The sequence below is a fragment of the Hyperoodon ampullatus genome (genome assembly GCF_949752795.1).
Source record: "Hyperoodon ampullatus genome assembly, chromosome: 8".
In the NCBI taxonomy this organism is placed as follows: Eukaryota; Metazoa; Chordata; class Mammalia; order Artiodactyla; family Ziphiidae; genus Hyperoodon; species Hyperoodon ampullatus.
Genome location: NC_136921.1, coordinates 19,640,967 through 19,658,439, shown reverse-complemented (window position 1 = coordinate 19,658,439; position 17,473 = coordinate 19,640,967). Strand labels below are relative to the sequence as shown.

The 17,473-nt window shown below is 58.7% G+C and overlaps 1 protein-coding gene across 1 annotated transcript; it reads left to right on the top strand.

The window, feature by feature from the left end:
- Positions 1-3,029: 3,029 nt before the first annotated feature.
- WNT10A (Wnt family member 10A) lies at positions 3,030-14,483 on the top strand (the record flags this gene model as incomplete). Its single annotated transcript, XM_079710248.1, has 4 exons — positions 3,030-3,142; positions 4,200-4,462; positions 10,445-10,824; positions 13,317-14,483. The coding sequence occupies 4 exons, from the start codon at positions 3,030-3,032 to the stop codon at positions 13,812-13,814; spliced, it is 1,254 nt and encodes a 417-aa protein (XP_079566374.1). The 3' UTR covers positions 13,815-14,483.
- Positions 14,484-17,473: the final 2,990 nt, after the last annotated feature.

The following is a 17,473-nucleotide window of genomic DNA, read 5'->3' as shown; positions in this document are numbered from 1 at the left end:
AGAGCCACTACAGCTGGAACCATTCTCCACGCTGCCTTTCATCTGTGGTGCTCCCCCCAACCAGTGGCCCCTGTAATTGTGGTCTCAGGCGGTGGCTGCAGGGGCTGGGGCCAGAGCCCAGGGCAGGGCCAGGGCGGGGCCTGGGGGCTGCTGATAGGGGCTTGCCCATGGCATGGGTCCTCTGGCGCTGGGGATCCTGCTGCAGACACCCTTTCTGGGCTTCATCGTCACACATGCCAAGGCCATGTGCCTACATATGCCCTCACCTACCTGGGCTGAGGTGAAGCACTCCAGACGGGCACTCCCGGACTCTCATGACATCAGGCCAGTACCATGCCTGAGTGCAAGCAAGGCTTGGATATTGTTTACTTCCTGGAGTTTTCAAAGAAAGGGTCTTCTCCCTCTCCCTTACACTTCTGTATTCCATGAACAGTGGAGGGTAGGGGAGCAAAAAGACCATCCCTCAGCTGATGAAGGCCAGAGGAAAAAACAAATCAGCCACTCAGCCAGGTCAGTAGCATTTCCCAGATGTGGTCCTCAAGAAAATCACTTGGGACATTGGTTAGAAATGCAGACCCCGGGGTCTTGCCGCTGGAAAGGCTGAGTCAGCTGCACGGGCCCAGAATCAGAATTTGCCACAATGGCCTACCCAAGGGGATATTTACATACGATGCATCACGTGTGGGAAATGCAGAGCAGTAGATGCAGGTTAAGGAGGTCTGCAACCTGAATAATGAACTCATTCCCTTATCACATGGGGCCTGTTCCTAATCCTTTCTGGGCCTCAGTTTTCCCAGCAGCCAATGGGAATGTGACTCCCAAACCTGGCTTGTCCCTGCTGGTGCCCTCTGCCACTCTGGGCTCATGCCTCCTTCCCGGGTTGAAACTGGTCCTGCCCTGCCCCTCCCCATACCCTTCCCAAACTCTAGACCCAAGCCATCCCTGTCCCTGCAGCATGGTGGGGGAGAGTGGGGAGGGGAGGGGGTGGCTGAGGTCAAACAAGGCTCTGGCTGACGCAGACTGCTTCCTGCCCCCCGGCTGTTTTCCTGCTGTCCAGCCAGACTGCTCCCCTCACTGCCCCACCCTCACCCCCAGCAGCCTCAAGCCCTTAATTCCCGACAGCTGCAGTGGCTGCCAGCAGAGATGGGGGAAAGGAGGGGGAGTATGCCGTCAGCCTGCTGCTGCTCAGGCCGCCCCCATCACCTGACAGTCTGGGGACAAGTAAGGCCCCACCCCTCTCCTTCAACTGCCCAGGGATGGGCAATCCCGGGAATGGGCCCCTTTTGTCTCAGAGCCCAGAGGCTCTGGTAGTTTATCCTTAAACCAGGAGGGGCTCTCTTCAGAGAGAGGGGGGCAGTGAGGTTGGTAGGGAGGTGTATGTGTAGAGTGGGAAGTTTGTGCCCATTTTACAGAGGAGGATGTCAAGGCCACAGTGGGAGTAGGTTTCACTATCAGGGCCCGGGTTAGAACCAGAAACAGAAGCTGGAGCCTCTGTCTAGAACCCTCTGGCTCTCAGGCCCTTACCTGAGTCTAGTACACTCATCTCATATTGAGGTGAGCCCAGTGTTCAGCTGGGGTGTGAGGGCAGAAAGGGATCCCAGAGAGGAGTGGGCCTGAGCCAGGAGGCTGGTGTTGGGGAACTCTCAGAGGACCAAGTGCAGCTGGCAGGGCCAAGGTAAGACCTGGAGCATCTGTAGGCAGGGCCCAGGCAAGCAGTACACAATGCTGGGGCCGCTGCTGCTGTGCTCTCGACTGGGTTTGGTTCCAGCTCTTCCACTAACTTGCTGTGAGAACTTTAGTAAGTCATGACCCTCTCTGAGCCTCAGTACTTTCTTGTGAAATAAAAGGGGACATAATAAGATGACCTGGAAACACACTTTTCGGATTACAAGGCTCTCTAATCCGTCCTCCTAGGGTGTGCCACCCCGGGGGGCTCTCCTCCCAGACAAGCATCACTGGTGTCCCCGTCATTTTACCTTCATTGGCTCACTGACTAGATGAGGTTGGGCCTCATTAACCTCATTTCACAGAGGCGGCGGGTGGCTCGGTGTCCAGGAGACACCTGTTGTAGGTCACACAGCGAACAAGAGCAAGATCCAGAGGCTGCCAAACCCCTTTGCAGGATCCCACACCTGCCTCGGCAGCCAAGCCTGGGAAGTCCCTCCTGAGGTGGGGGGGGCGAGCAGAGGGCCAGCCCCTCCCCCCCAGCCCCTGCAGGTGTGTACATTGGGGGGGAATGGCTCCCCAGCAGCTGCGGCTCAGCCAGGCGCATACACCCCGCAGTAAAACGCACCTTCCTACACAAACCAGCGAGCCGGCTCGCTGGCACCGCCCTGTGCCTGATCGCACAGACCCCAAGACCTCTCCTCCCCCCCACCCCGCCGCTCCCGCCCCGAATCCTGAGCGGACACAGTGGCCTCGGGACGAGTACACGCCTCTACCCGCCCCCCCCGCCCCGTCGTCATGACGTCACGTGGGGTAGAGCCCTGAGACACACTGCGGGGGGGGGGGTGGGGGTGGGGGGGGGGGGGGGAGGCGGCGGAGCTCCCCGAGCCGGGACAGTCACTCACTCACTGGGCGGTGGGGCCGGGCACAGACAGCGCCGCCCCCCCACCCCCGCCCGCCTCGCACGCCCTCGGAAGCGCAGGCTCACCGCGCTATGTTGGGGGGGCTTCCCGGCACCCCAGCCTCTCGCCCCTCTCCCGCAGCACCTCCGGGCCCCCCTTACCCTCGAGAGGCACCGGGAGTTGTTTCAGAGAGCCCTCGGGAAATTCCCCGAACCCCTGTGCCAGGAGGTGCCCGGTGAGCCCGCCCGCCCCCACCACCCCCCCCACCCCGAGGGCGGTGCCCGGGGGCGCTGCCCCATGGAGCGGGAAGGCGGGCACCGTCTGCTCCCGGAGCCGTGACCCGAGTTGGAGCTGTGTGTCGCAGCCGCCCCGACCCCCGCGGATCATGCGCCGTCGCCCCTGGCTCGCCGGTCCCACAGGGCTGTGAGCCCCCCATTCCTGGCCCATCACGGCCCGCGCGCGATGGGCAGCACCCACCCTTGCCCCAGGCTGCGGCTCCGACCTCGGCCCCAGCCGCGGCCCGCGCTCTGCGCACTCCTCTTCTTCCTACTGCTGCTGGCTGCCGCCTTGCCCAGGTGAGCCCTCACCTTATGCCCCGCCCTCCTGGAGAGCTGGGACCCTCAGCCACAGGGGCATCTGAGCTCCTGCTGGGGCAGGGGACCCTGGAAGGAGGGAGGGACGGTGTCGCGGGAAAGTGCTGGTGACCAATGAAAGAGTGCTCTCACAGGAGGGGGTTGAGCTGGTGACAGAATAAGGGCAGTCCGGGGAGACGGGGCAGTGCCCAGGAGAGCGATGGCTGCTAGAAGGGGAGGTGTGTGTGTAGGGGGAAGCAAGTGCCAACCTGGAGTCCCTGCTGTGCTGGGGGAATGCGCCCCCCACCCCAGGAGTAAAACTCAAACTGCCCTGCTGCACCTTGCAGATCGCCCCCAAGTGGGGGCAGGGGTTGGGGGCCAAATGAGGGTAGCCCAGGGGGGGTCAGTGAGAGATTGCAGCTAGAAGGGTTCTCAGTATGTGTGTGTGTGTGTGTGTACGTGTGTGTCTGTTCATCTGTCTGTGATCGAGTGAGCCCAGCAAGCTGTGTTGTAAACAGCAGTCTGTGTGTGCACATGTGTGTGAATGCGAGGGCTCATGGATCAATGTATGTTAAGATGAACATGTGTGTGTACTTGTGTCTGTGTGTATGTGTATAACTATGTCTGATGAAGTGTGCATGTGGGTAAGCGTTCCTGCGTCTGTGTGTCCACCTCATTGTGTGCAGAAGTGTGCCTGCATGAATGTGACTGTCTGAAACATGCCGTTTGGGAGTGGTCTCCCGGAGAACACTGCATATGAGAGCATCTATGCCTGGGGATGTACTTATGAAATACTGTGTGCGCAGGCATACCGGATGTGTGTGCCTTTGCACGTAATCTGTGTGGGTGTGCAGCTGGGTGGGTTGTGTTGGAGGGGATGTTGGTGAGCAGGTCGAGGAAAGGAGAATGTTTAGGGGTATACTGATGGGCTCAACTTTCAAAAGCGGGGGTGGGAACAGAGGAATTATGGCCTTTGGGACAGAGTGTGTATAGTTAGATGGGGCCCTCCCAGACCCCGAAAACACTCACCCACCCCCACCCCCACCCCACATGCCTGCAGGTCTTCACCCAATGATATTCTGGGCCTCCGCCTCCCCCAGGAGCCCGTGCTCAACGCCAACACAGTGTGCCTGACATTGCCAGGCCTAAGCAAGCGGCAGATGGAGGTGTGTGTGCGCCACCCTGACGTGGCCGCCTCAGCCATCCAGGGCATCCAGATCGCCATCCACGAGTGCCAGCACCAGTTCCGGGACCAGCGCTGGAACTGCTCTAGTCTTGAGACTCGAAACAAGATCCCCTATGAGAGTCCCATCTTCAGCAGAGGTAGCTGCCCTCACCCTTGACCTTCTGCCCACCCCACTCAGCACTTCCACTCCAGAACCTATCTGCCAGCCGTCCCCTAACCCACTCCCTCAAGCTGGCAACCTCCCCAGGTGCTCATCTGCCAGCCGTGCTGCTCTCCTGCCTCTTTCTGCTCTGGGAAAGTCCACGAGGGTCAGACTAATGGGGTAGATGTGGCTCCAGGCTGGGCTGTGTGGGATGAGGGCAGCAGGTTTCATGCCTGAGAATTGAACTCCTGGGTTATCCTGCCCTGAGACTGACACTGCATATCTCAGGCCCAGGAAATATCCGTATCTGTTGCCTGCCTCAATTTACCCTCTACCTAGTAAACACCATGTAGGATGGCAGCCTGTGATAAAGTACCCAGAATCAACATGAAGAGGGGTCAGGGACTTTTGCCAAATGGTGTAGTTGAGGGAAGCCTGGGCAGGTAAAACTGTACTTCTGCAGAAGCTCTTCCCGGCGGGGTTACACCACCAGCCTCTGTGTCATCCTGGCCACCCCTGAAAATCCTCTCTAAATCAGAGGCACTGGGTGTGTGCCTGCCTCCTGCCCAGCAGGCCTGGCGGCCCTGCCAATTCCTCTTCCCCTCACAGCTCAGATAAGCTGCAGCCCACTATCTCTCCCCCTCCCTGGACTTCTGGGTGACCCAGGGTCTACCCACAATCCCTTGAGTGGCTTGGGCTGGAGGTGACAGGAGGTTTTGTCACTCATTTCCACTCACACCCACCTCCTGCCCTGGTATCTTAGACTTTGACTCAGGTCCTTTGGGAAAGATGGGGGTCCTGCCTCCTGGATGGGCCTAGCTGGGTATCTCTCTCTCCTCCTCTCAGCTGCTTGAGTGGGACAGTGTGGGGACATGGCTCCTTGCGACTTGTACAATTCTCAGGTGACAGTAGAGGAGGAGCGGTACCCCTGTACCCTGTGGCCTTGGGGCCCAGAGGCTTCTGGGAGAGTCAGACTCTAATGTACCCGAACTTCAGAAAGAACTCAGAGTCAGGGGACTTTCCCTTTCCACCAGGACCCCTCCTTGCATCCCCAGAGCCCCCAAGTCAGGGGCCACCCCAGCCTCCCCCAGCCCAGCCCCGCCCCGCCCCCGCGCACTTTCCCTCCTCCCTCCCCCGCGCGCCCAGGGCGCTGTTTCTCCCCGGCCCAGCCCAGCCCGACGCGTGTGGCGGCATGCAGCCGCGAACTAATCCCCGCGGGCAGCGGCAGACGGCTCCTGGCCCCAGCCGCACGCCTCTCAAAAAGGGCGCCCCCCTCCCCAGGCCGGCGCTCCCGCCCCTGAGCCCCTGAGTCCCTGAGCCCCTCCAGCCGTCTGCCCAGAGAGGCTCCCCGCGACCCCCGCCGATCGGCCAGCCCAACTCAGGTCCGGCGCCCCGCCCCGGCCGCCCCCGCTGCCCTCTCGCTGGCGGACACGAAGTGACAGGCCACTGCATCTCTCCTGACCCGGCCGGGCTGGGCCAGCGCTCGCCGCCGCCGCGCGCCGGAGCCCACTCGCTCCCCGAAGTCCGGTTCTCTTTCCAGCGCTCGGCCCCGAGCTTGCTCCAGGTTCTGCTCACTGGGGGCTCCGGCAGGCATTGAGGTTCTCACCCCTGCCACTTCGGGTGAGGCGAGGCTAGCTCTTCATCCCTCTTCCCGGCCTCGGTGTCCCCTCTTTGCCTCTGGTCCTCCTGTCCCCTCTAGACTCCCAGGCGTCCCTATTGCTTCGCCCGTGTGAGGCCTGTCCGGGCTGGTGGAGGACACGGGGGCTTTGAAGCTTGAAGGCGAGTTCGGGAGCGGTGGAACCCTGCGGGGTTGGCGCGGTGCCAGGTGCTCCCAGGGTTCACCTGCAGTTAAATAAGCGGGAGGTGAGCTGGGGGGACGGGTGTGGGGAGAGGTGAGGTGTGGATGCGGGAGACTTGCCTGTGGCTAGCCGGCGCGGGGGCGGCGCCCAGCGCCGGGAGGGGACGGGACAGTGGCTCCTGGGCTCCCGCAGGGAGGCTGGCCTCCTTCCTTTGGCCTCGGAACACCGTCCTACCTCTGTGGTTTCTGCCCCCCGCCCCCCACATTGCAACGCCTCATTTCTACCTCTCATTCCTCGGAGGGGACTCTGGGCTTCTGGAAAGAAATTTCCGCTCCCTCCACCTCCCACCTCCAAGGGCCACCATTGCCGTGTCTCCCTCACTCCACACTTGTGCGATCATTTATTTGGTCCATCTTGGCCCATCACCTCAAGGGCTAGCTAAATTTGAATCCCATGGGGCCCGTCTTGGTGGTAACCAGCCCCTGGACTGGATCCTTCCCCCAGTCTCCCTTATTTTCAAGCCACAGATTGTCCATCGTGGGGTCAGGTGACCCCAGTTTCCCCCACGTGGACTGTCAGGATGCCCACCCCCCTTCTGACCCAAGCTGCCAATGGGGTTCTCTTAAAGGTGCACTCTGCCATGTTTAAAATTCAGAGACTGCTAGAAGTAGGTGGTCCCCCAGGTCTTCCATCTGAATGCTGTTACTGTCATCTAATTGTCCTGACGCCTTCCCTGAGATGGGCTGGGCTGACGGGATGGAGTTCTGATGTAAGAGGGAGAGGGAAGGGTTCTTGAGCACCTAGAGTGGGTGCTTGGGAAGCAGGACATACAATAGGGCTTTACCCAACCAAGGAGAGGGATGTGAGGGTGCTGGACCCTGGGGGTTGGGGGACAGAGAGAGGGGCCTCTAGCGGGGCTAGAAAGAGTCCTAAATAAGCTGTGAGAGGACCCCCAGCCCAGGTGCAGCTATGACCTAAGTGCCGAGGGCAGTCGTATCCCCAGCTTTCTGTTCTGAGGATCCACAAGGTTGGTGCCTAGATGGGTGAGATGCTGGACAAACATCAGCTACAGGGGGGCTCTTCATTGTGAGGACTAGAGAACCCCTCCATCTCTTACTCAGGATGCAGGGACCAGAGGGAGATTTGAGGAAGGGGCTACTTTGGGCTGGGCTTGGGCACTGGAGTGAGAGGGGATGAGAGGACAGGGAGAGGCTTGGTGGAGGTGAGTGAGTAGATTCACACAGCGGGTACTGGAGCACTCATGAAGTTTGGGTACTGCCCTCTCTAAGGCCCAGGTGCATTTAGAATGGATGGAAAGAGGGGGCTTGCGGCTCTGCAGTAAGCCAGGCTCCCAGCCCAGGGGAACCCAGCAGTTTGAGCGTCCATCCTCTGCTCTCCAAGGCCCTGGCTCTTTCATCTCCCACCTCCCTTTTACATTTATCCTCGGGGAGTCTTTGTTTTACGCCTAGGTCTCCAGGCTTGGGGTATGTGGTGGTACTCAGATGGGGAGACTGAGGCACAGGCAATTGTATCCCAGGATTACCTAAGGTCCTATTATTCTAGTGGCACCCAATAAATTAGCCAAAGCATATTAAGTACTTGCTGTGTGCTTGGCACTGTTCTAAAGCACTTTATCTGTACTTTAGTATCCTCAAACAATCCCCATGCAGTAGGTCCTATCATTATCTTCATTTCCAAATGAAGCTAAGAGAGGTTGGGTAACTTGCCATTAGTCCCACAGCTTGTATGTGAGCTGTAGAGCCAGGACTCAACTGCAGACCAGCTGTCTTTAGAGATTGCCCTCAACCCCCTGCATACTGCCTCCCAAGCTACAAGGCCACCATGATTTCCTACCGTGTGCCCAGAGGTGAACTGGTGCAATGGAGGAGTAATCCAAGAAATGGAACTGACATGCACGCGCACACAACACACACACAAACACCTACCCGTGTTTGTGCAAACGTGTGGCTACATTCAGTGTCACCCCTAAGTGTTCCCACATGCACACAACCCTCTCTCTCCCCAGCCCAGGCACATGAGCGTGCACAGGTTATTTGTGCACAGATTATTTGCACGGAGGGAATGGAGACCAGGCCTCTCCCCTGTCCTCCTTCTTCGACTTGAATGGGCCGGGCTCAAGCTTCTCTAACCCCTCCTAGTTCCCACTGGCTCCTGAATCCTCTCTCTTCCACACTTCCCTGCTCTCCAAACCTCCTCCCCCAGCCCCTTCCTGGCCGTTGGCTTCGTCCTGTAGCAGCAGCTGACTCCACTTAGATGCTGGCAGTCCCTGTCCCAGATCAAAGGCAGGGCAGCTAAGTGTGTGTCTCAACGAGCCCCCCACCCCCAGTGCTCCGGGCAGCCCAGCTGGCCAAGGCCTCTCCCTTCTCCCTCTCCAGCTGGCCAGATGGCACAGTGCCTGCCTCTGCCCCAGACAGTCGGGGCCAGGACCGAAACTGGGGCCCTGAATAGGAGCTGGGGGCAGACCCAATGGTCTGGACTTCTCTGAGGCCTGAATGCTTGGATCAGAGGGTGACCACACAAGCCCTGCCCAGTCACTCCTTCAGTGACTGTGACAGCTGCCAGAGGCCATTGGGATGGTGTCTTTAGCTGCCTGGGGTAGATAGGGGTGTTCTCTGTAGGCTGTGGGCTTTCTCCAGATTCCTCTAGGCCTGCCCTTGAATGTAACAGAGCCTGGAAAATGGTGTTTGGGTTGGCCCAGCACATTCCCCTGGGCCAGCATCTTGCTCCTTCCTGGTGCCATGCATAGACAGGGCCATAGGACTGGGAAATGGGCTACCTGGGTTTCTTACTCAGCAGCTTGTCTTCCCCAGAGCCAAATGTCCTTCAGCAGAACGTGGCCAGGCCTGCTGGGAGAGCTGGGGCTGTGTCCAGCTCCATAAGTCCTGCGACCTCGGGCATCTCTCCTGGTTGGCTCTCTGGGATCAGTGAGGCCTCCAAGTCCTCCCAGTCTTTGAAACTGATGTAGAAGGACCCAATTTTGTTTTGTTTTGTTTTTCCTGAATCTCTGGGCTCTACCAAGCCATCAGCCTCCCGCTGGGTTCTGGGCTTCCCCCACAGGTGTCTATGGCACAGGTGGATTCTTCTCCTAGTGTGGGAGCTGTTATTACCCTTAGTTTCTCCCACTGCTTGTACTCTCTCAGGTTCAGAGGCTGGTCAGTGACCGGTACCAGAACCTGCCCCTCGCCGTCCTTTCTCAGATGCAGAATAAGGAAGAAGCAGCTTGCAGGTCCCAGAGCCCGACCCTCCTCTGCAAGTAGGCCTCTCCCTGCCACAGGCCCAGAGGATGGCTCAGGCTTGGGAACACCAAGGAGGAAAGCAGTGTAGACAAGTCCTGGACTCCTGAGAGTGGCTCATCAGGAGTCTGTGCACCCCTGAGCATCTCAGGAAGGCATCTACCTTAGCTAACCGTTCCTTCTCAGTGTTCAACACCACTATATGCTTAACCCTGAGCAGGCGGTGGGCTCACCTCCAGCATCCTTCAAACAACCTCTTCAGCTGACCTCGACTGACCACAAGCAGGTGGCTGGGTAATGCCCTTTTCTGAGGAGACTTTCTGGGATGTCCAGACAGGCAAAGGGGAAATTCTGCTGGCTCTTTTGCTTGCCTCTCGCATCTGGCCATCAGATAGTGTTCTTTGATGGGCGTAAGGGGGTGGCTGCAGGCAGGAAATCTTGGGGCCGGGAACTTCAGGAGGACACCTTCTCCTCTTACTTACCCTTCTGCCCATTAACATCTCCTGGGGCCCTGAATTTCATCCCTGGTAAATTTTTTTTAGGTTAAAATTTGCCTTCTTTCTGCAGGCTTATCTTAAAATTGCAGATATCACATGAGAGGTAGTAGCTTAAGTCCCTGATGGTTAAAAAAAAAATTTAATGTTTACTAGATACTTTCTGTCCAACAGAAGAGATGTAGTCACAATTCTGAGCTTGCTAAGGGTGAAGCAAGGGAAGGCTGTGGAAGAGACCTCCCCCATTCCATTGTGTGCAGAACTTCCGGTGTGATTTCTGCCCCTCTTTGAATCTATGCCCTTGGACCAGATTTTCCCCCACCACTGGGCCTCTACTTCCTCTCAGTATGGTGAGAAGGTTGGGCAGGGAGGGCAGAGGGATGGGATGTGGAGGCTCCTCAAAGGCTGTTTCCTGCGTCTCTCTGCGCAGGTTTCCGAGAGAGTGCCTTCGCCTACGCCATCTCGGCAGCTGGCGTGGTGCACGCTGTATCCAACGCCTGCGCCCTGGGCAAGCTGAGGGCCTGTGGCTGCGACGCGTCCCGGCGCGGGGACGAGGAGGCCTTCCGTCGGAAGTTGCACCGCCTGCAGCTGGAAGCGCTGCAGCGCGGTAAGGGCCTGAGCCACGGAGTTCCCGAGCACCCTGCCCTGCCTCCTGCCAGCCCAGGCCTGCAGGACTCCTGGGAGTGGGGCGGCTGCAGCCCCGACGTGGGTTTCGGAGAGCGCTTCTCTAAAGACTTTCTGGACTCCCGGGAGCCTCACAGAGACATCCATGCGCGCATGAGGCTCCACAACAACCGAGTGGGGAGGCAGGTGAGAACCCCATCCCTCTGGGTGGGCCTGCTCCAGACCCCTCTGCCTAGGGCCCTTCCCCTCCCCCAGGCTTATGTCTCCTCTGGGGACCACACCACTCTCCCTAACTCAGCAACTTTCTCGTTGCCCCCCCGCAATTCAGTCATCAGATGTGTTTTGGATAACTACCGTGTGCCAGGCGCTGGACTAGGCCTGGGAATATGGGGATAAAACCACCCCTGCCCTGCAATAGCTCCCCTTCCGCTGAGCAGCCTGCTTCTCCCATCTCCTGCTGTGAGTAGTGGGAAGAGCTCTGGGCTGCAGTCAGGACCTCAGAGTCTAGGCCCAGCTTTGCCACTCTGTCTCTCCCCCTGGAAAATGAGAAGGTTGAACTGCATCATCCATAAGGCTCCCCAGCACAAGTGTTCCATGATTCAGTGCTTTCCTATGCTGGGACCCCCTCCTCTCCCAGGCTTTCTGTGCAGAATGAGGGATTCCTGCAAAGGGAGATCCCTAGGGGCCCCTGTGGTACTGTGTTATGTTGGCGTCCTCCTTTCTCCCCACCACCCCCGAATGTTCATACTACCTCACAGGTCATTTATTTAAGAGAGAGAGAGAGAAGAAGAAGAAGAAGAAGGAGAGGGAGAGGGAGAGGAAGAAGAAGAAGAGGAGGAGGAGAGGAAGGAAGGAAGGAAGGGAGGAAGGGAGGAGGGAAGGCAGGCAGGGAGAAGGGAGGGAGGGAGGAAAGAAGGAAAGAAAGGGGAAGTAATAATATCCTGCATTTAATTTGTTGAGCGCTTACTCTGTATTAGGCACTGTCTGAGCATTTTACTACATCCTATCTCACCCTTACACCTATCCATGAGGGTTCTATTATTAGCCTCATGTTCAGATATGGAAAGTGAGGCACAGATAGACTAAGAAGCTTGACTAGGGTGACGCAACAAGTGAGAAAGTGGCAGAGGCAGGATTCATCCCCAGGCAGTTGAGCCCTGAGCCCTTTTGTTCTATAGTGTGGTCTACACTAGGTTGCTCCCTGGCCCTCATGGTGGCTCAGCACCCTCTTTTCCTGGCTATTCCACCCCTGTCCCTTCTCTTGGCCCTGCCCAGCCTGCTCAGGCCTTGTTTCTGGCTTCCCCTCACTCTAGCTGGCCCTTTCTCCATCTCACTCCCCTTTCTCCTGGCTTCTCAGCCCAGGCCAGTTCACCTTCCTCTTCCACAAAGACTGGAGCTGATTCAGCTCTTCCATCATGACCGAGAGGTGATGTCAACTGAGGCATACCCACCCTCAGGTCACGTCCAGCCCCCACCCAGTCCTGTCCAGTCCGTGCAGCTCTTTCCCCAAGCTCTGATACTATCCTAGCCCATACCAACAGTGCCTCCTCCTCCTTGTTAAACTGGTTAATTAATGGCTGCTGCCTGTGGGAAGCAGATGTTCTGGAGCTGTTGGCCAGAGGGGGCGTTGGGCTGCTTTCCACGTGGTGCTGACACCACAGGCTGCACATACAAGCTGCAGAGCCCTTTAAGACTTGGAGGAACGGGGTCCCTCTCTTGTGGCCCTACTGCCCAGGTTTGGGGGACCCAGATCATTTTTTGGAGTGTGGGGGGGCAGCGGGGGGAGGAGGATGTGGCCAATTTCCTCTGGGGTCTCTGGTGAGGATAATGTGAAGGGGCTCTTTGGGAGGAGGCTCAGTAGAGCAGTCTGAGAGCTGGGCAGGGGCTGGGCAGGTTGTATTCCTGTAACTAGCTCCCTTGGAGGCCTGGGAAACTCTCTCCACTTTCATTGCCCTGGGGGTCTGGCTCTTTGGGTTCCCTTTGGTTCTGTATTCAGGTAGGGCCTTTGGTCCCTGTTGGTGCTATTTCCTAGGTGGAATGGTGGCACTCAGCACTGGGCAGAATAAGTGCCAGCCGGTAGAATGGGAGAATGGGAGGGGGGCGGAGGGGAGGGGGAGGAGGGGGAGTCTCCCCAGCCCCTGGCCCCTCTCCTTAGGCTCCCTGAAAAGTGCTGCAGGGCCCAGAGGAGTTAAGGGGCTTTTTTCGGACTCCCCACAGCCTCCGCTCACTGCCTGGAGTGAGGCCAGAGGCTCTGGGGCTGGGATGTAGTGGGGCCAGCACACCCCTGCTCCTGGTCCTGAGGGTTGGAAGGAGAGGGAGTTTCCCTGAGGATCTGGGATCCCCCCTCAGGAAGCAAGAGCCTCCAGCCCCAAGGGCCCCCCTGCAGCTGCTGGGAAAGTGGTGGGGGGAGAGGAGGGGAAGCAGGAAGGAGGAAATTCCCCCAGGGCCTGGCTGGGTGGGAGGTGGATGCGTGAGCAGCAGAAGAGTAGGCAGACTCCTGACCGCCTGGTTTAGGAGCTGTGCCACCCAGCCACCCACTTGGGGCCTCAGCTTTTGCCTCCGTTCAATGGGGGTTGGTTTCCAGAGCCTCTGAGAGTCTCGAGGGCCGGTGTCTGCGACGGGAGGAGGCCAGTGGGGCTGGCCGCGGGCGTCACTCCTCCCCGTGCCTCCTTCCGCAGGCGGTGATGGAGAATATGCGGCGGAAGTGCAAGTGCCACGGCACATCAGGCAGCTGCCAGCTCAAGACGTGCTGGCAGGTGACGCCGGAGTTCCGCGCTGTAGGGGCACTGCTACGTAGCCGCTTCCACCGCGCCACGCTCATCCGGCCGCACAACCGCAACGGCGGCCAGCTGGAGCCGGGCCCCGCGGGGCCACCCTCGCCAGCCCCGGACCTTCCGGGGCCTCGGCGCCGCGCCGGCACCGCCGACCTGGTCTACTTCGAGAAGTCGCCCGACTTCTGCGAGCGCGAGCCGCGCCTGGACTCGGCAGGCACCGTGGGCCGCCTGTGCAACAAGAGCAGCGCGGGCCCGGACGGCTGCGGCAGCATGTGCTGTGGCCGCGGCCACAACATCCTACGCCAGACGCGCAGCGAGCGCTGTCACTGCCGCTTCCACTGGTGCTGCTTCGTGGTCTGCGAGGAGTGCCGCATCACCGAGTGGGTCAGCGTCTGCAAGTGAGCGGACGGCTCGCCTCCCTGCGCCTGGTCCTCTGCGGCTTGCGATCTTGGCCGGGCAGCGTCGCCTTGGTTCCTGGGAGTGGAGGATGGACCACAGAATCTTACAGGAACCTCCCAGCTCTGAGGTCGTCAAGACTGCAATCACAGGACGGTTCAGGCCCTCTCAGACCCCCTGCTCACTTCTGTGGCCTCCAGGACCGGTTTGCCTCCCGGCTCTCTGACCCAAGCTCAGACAGTTCCGTTGGGCTGGCGGTTGCCCCACACTCTAGGGCAGTGTCAGCCAGGCATCCTCTGGGCCTGCCTCCTTGTATCTCTTCACCCCTACCCCTGGAGGGGGAGGGAATGAATGGAAGCTGATGGGGAGGGGAGGAGGATTAAAAAGAAGAAACGGACATCACTGAGCTGAAGTGATTCTGCAGAGGCCTCAGACACCCTCCCCCACTGGCCTCTGTCCCTCATCATTCATTGAACAAATATTTATTTTGCACTCTTTGTGGCCTGGCACTCTGTGGGGGACGAGAGGTGCTGGGGATACAGATGTGAATAAGAGACACAAGACCTGCCCTCTTGGAGTTTACATTTGGGCTGGGGAAGATGGACAATAAACAAGAAAACACACAAACAAGGTCATTTCAGACAATGCTATGTGCTGTGAAGAAAATAAAGCAAAGTGCTGGATGTAGAGTGATTTGTGGGGAGTGGGGCCCCTCTAGATAAAGCTACTGGTTGGGGAAGACCTCGTGCTGAGACGGCATGAGGAGGAGAGCCATGCACAAATTGAGGGTAAGGGCTTTTCAGGCAGAGGCCATGTGAATGCAAAAGCTCTGAGGACAGAAAGATCTCAGGAGGAACAGCAAAGAGGCCAGTGTGACTGGAGTGAAGAAATCAAGGGACAGATTAACAGCAGAGGAGCTGCTGGAGGGGAGTGGGGGATGGGGAATGTTCACATTATGCATCCTTCCAGGCCAAGGTAAGGGATTTTATGTAAGAGGAATGGGAACCTTCAGAGGGTCTTAGGCAGGCGAATGTCATGGTCTGATTCCCACACTGCTTGCTGTCTGGGGAACTGAAAGGCAGGGGACAAGTTGACAGCAGGCGGCCAGTTAGGAGACTACAGCCATCTTCCAAACCAGAGATGAGGCCTGGGCTAGATGGAGGCATTGGGGAAGTTGGCAAGGGGCTGGATCAGGAGCCCTGGATGCCAGAGCTCTAGCTGTCCACCTTGTGCCTGAGCCCTCTGCCACAAGCCAGGACGAGTGTCGGCCAGTAGCACCCGTCGGCAGAGACAGGAGGCACTCTGAGAGGAGTAATCCTGGGCAAGACCCAGCTCAACCCAGCCAGCCCAGCGCCCCAGGGAGCAGGTGGGGCTAGGAGGTGCGGCCTGGAGAAGGGTGGCAGGGGAGGGCCAGGAGACTCGCTGTCTGGATTCTGGTCTCTCCGAGTCCAGGCAGGGGAGGCGGGGTATGTAAGTAAGGCTGGGGGTGGGGGGATATCCTTCCTGGGTCTCTTGGGCCCCCAGATCCCCAGCTCAGGATGCCCCTTGGCAGGTCAGCCAGCCCCCCTTCCATACCCCCATAAGAACGCTGCTAAGCTGGCAGCCTGGGTCCAGCATTGAACTCTCCTTGGCTCTCAGATCTGATGTTTTTCTGGAACAGACCCTCAAGGAGGAGGCAGTGGAGAGGGAGGTGGGGTCAAGTTCTCGGGATAAGAACACTTCACCAACTTAATCCAGGCCTCCTGCTGCTCACGGTGGAGAGTGCTGCTGCCTGCCTCAGTTTACCCCAGAGCGGCACCCTTCTCGATGAACCAACCAAGGATAAAGTCTTGTTCCTTTTCCCGGTTGCCAGCCTACCTGCATCCCCATACTTCCCTGGCCCTGACCCATGTCTCCCTACCCCTGGGTAGGGGTGAGAAGGAAAGGAGGCTCTCATGGTGATGCACGCCTGTAGGCCCACCACCTGGGACATTTGCCCTCACTCGCTTGCCCTCAGCTCCCTTCCCTCCAACTCCTGCATCCCAGCAGCTCTCAGACATGACTAAGGCAGCAGGACATTTCACATGCTCAGTTCTGCTGCCTCTGTAGAGGACAGGATTTCTCTCCCCATCCCCCTAAAGAGAGTACCACAGGCAGGCGGGTGAGAGTCCCCCAGGAGGAGGGGTGGGCAGGAGCAGCCAGACACACCTGCTTCATTCCTTTCCTCTTGTTCACCCAGGAGAAAGCTTTGGGGGCTGGGTTCGCTGCTTCCTCCCTCCCTCCCATTCAGGGTAGGAGGGAAGGGAGGGGTAATGAAGGCCTGGGGGGTACTCCCACCCCCTGCCCAGCCCCCAGCAGTGTCCACTACAGCGTTAGCTGTGGCTTCAGCCTCCTCTGCCTTCCAGGCTTTAGGAGGACAGAGTTGGGGGAGGAGAGACTGAAGATGAGAGACATAGGATGAGGGATGGGATAATGAGGTAGGAGCTGTAACACTGCAGAGCGTGCTGCCTCTAGAGGGGTGGGCCGTGGGGTGGGACAGGGGACTGAACACCAGGCTGTGGAAGACATATCCCAGTCAAGTCAAATCATGGTGATCTGATACATGCTAGCTTTACCTGTAAAGGGAGAGAGGAAAAGTTGGAGAAGGAACAAATAGGGTGTTGCCCACCCCCATCCTTTCTCTGGGCCTGAAGCTGACTAGAGTCTGGACCAAAGCTGAACCCCACATTTGAAAAGGGGTGTATGGGATTTAGTTGAACCTAAAGGGAGATATGGAGGTGATAAGGGGTGGGAAAATGGGGCCCAAGAGGCACTGGGTTTATGCACTCTGGCTACGAGTGAGGCAGAAATCAATGTGCTGGTTGGAAATAGGGAAAATGGGCTGAAATAACGTGGGACGGTGGAAGTAAATAGGAGGAAGAACTTGCCAAGAGCTAGGAGAGGACCAAGGTTCAGATTTGGAAATAAGAATAGAGGGTGGACCAGACTTCACTCAGAGGGGGAGGAAACCATCCCCACCCCCAACACCTTTCACCTTGATGGACACTGGGCCAACTCCTTGCAGGAGGAAAAAATAGCATGGAGCCTGGATGGTCCCAAAGGGAAGAAGGGAGGGAAGAGAGAATGAGGTGGTGGATAGATCGGCAGGCAGTGGTGGGTTAAGGGTCAGGGAGAGGCAGCCAGACTGGGGTGGGGATCAGAACCCAGGCATCCTGCTTTTTTGTCGCCCAAGGTCCCAGGGTCAGAAAAAAGAGGAAGGGAGAGGCAAAGGTAGAGGCCTTGGCAGCTGTAGGAGGGCCAGGTGGGTGAGAAACCCGGTCAGGGGCATCCCGGCCCTCCCTCGCCTTCCTCCGAATTAATGCGCCCCCAGCTAGCCCCCGGCAGGGGGCCTTCCACGTTGGAGCTTGGCCAGGTCCTAGTCGCGGCCTCCCTCCACCCCTCCCACCCCCCCTTCTCATGTGGTTGCCGGCAGCTGCCTGCGGTCGCCCCAACTCCCGCGCTCAAGGCACGGGGACTTTCCAACAGGGGAAAAAATGACTTAATGAGAGTGGGAGCCGGGGGCGGGAGGGACAGGTCCCTGTAATCACCGCTCTGCTGTGGGGCCTGCGCGCCTCCGGGCCCTTCCCTGGCTTCCTGCTGCCAGCGCCCCCCTCGGGCTCTGCTGGGGGAGGGGGACAGGCTGGCGC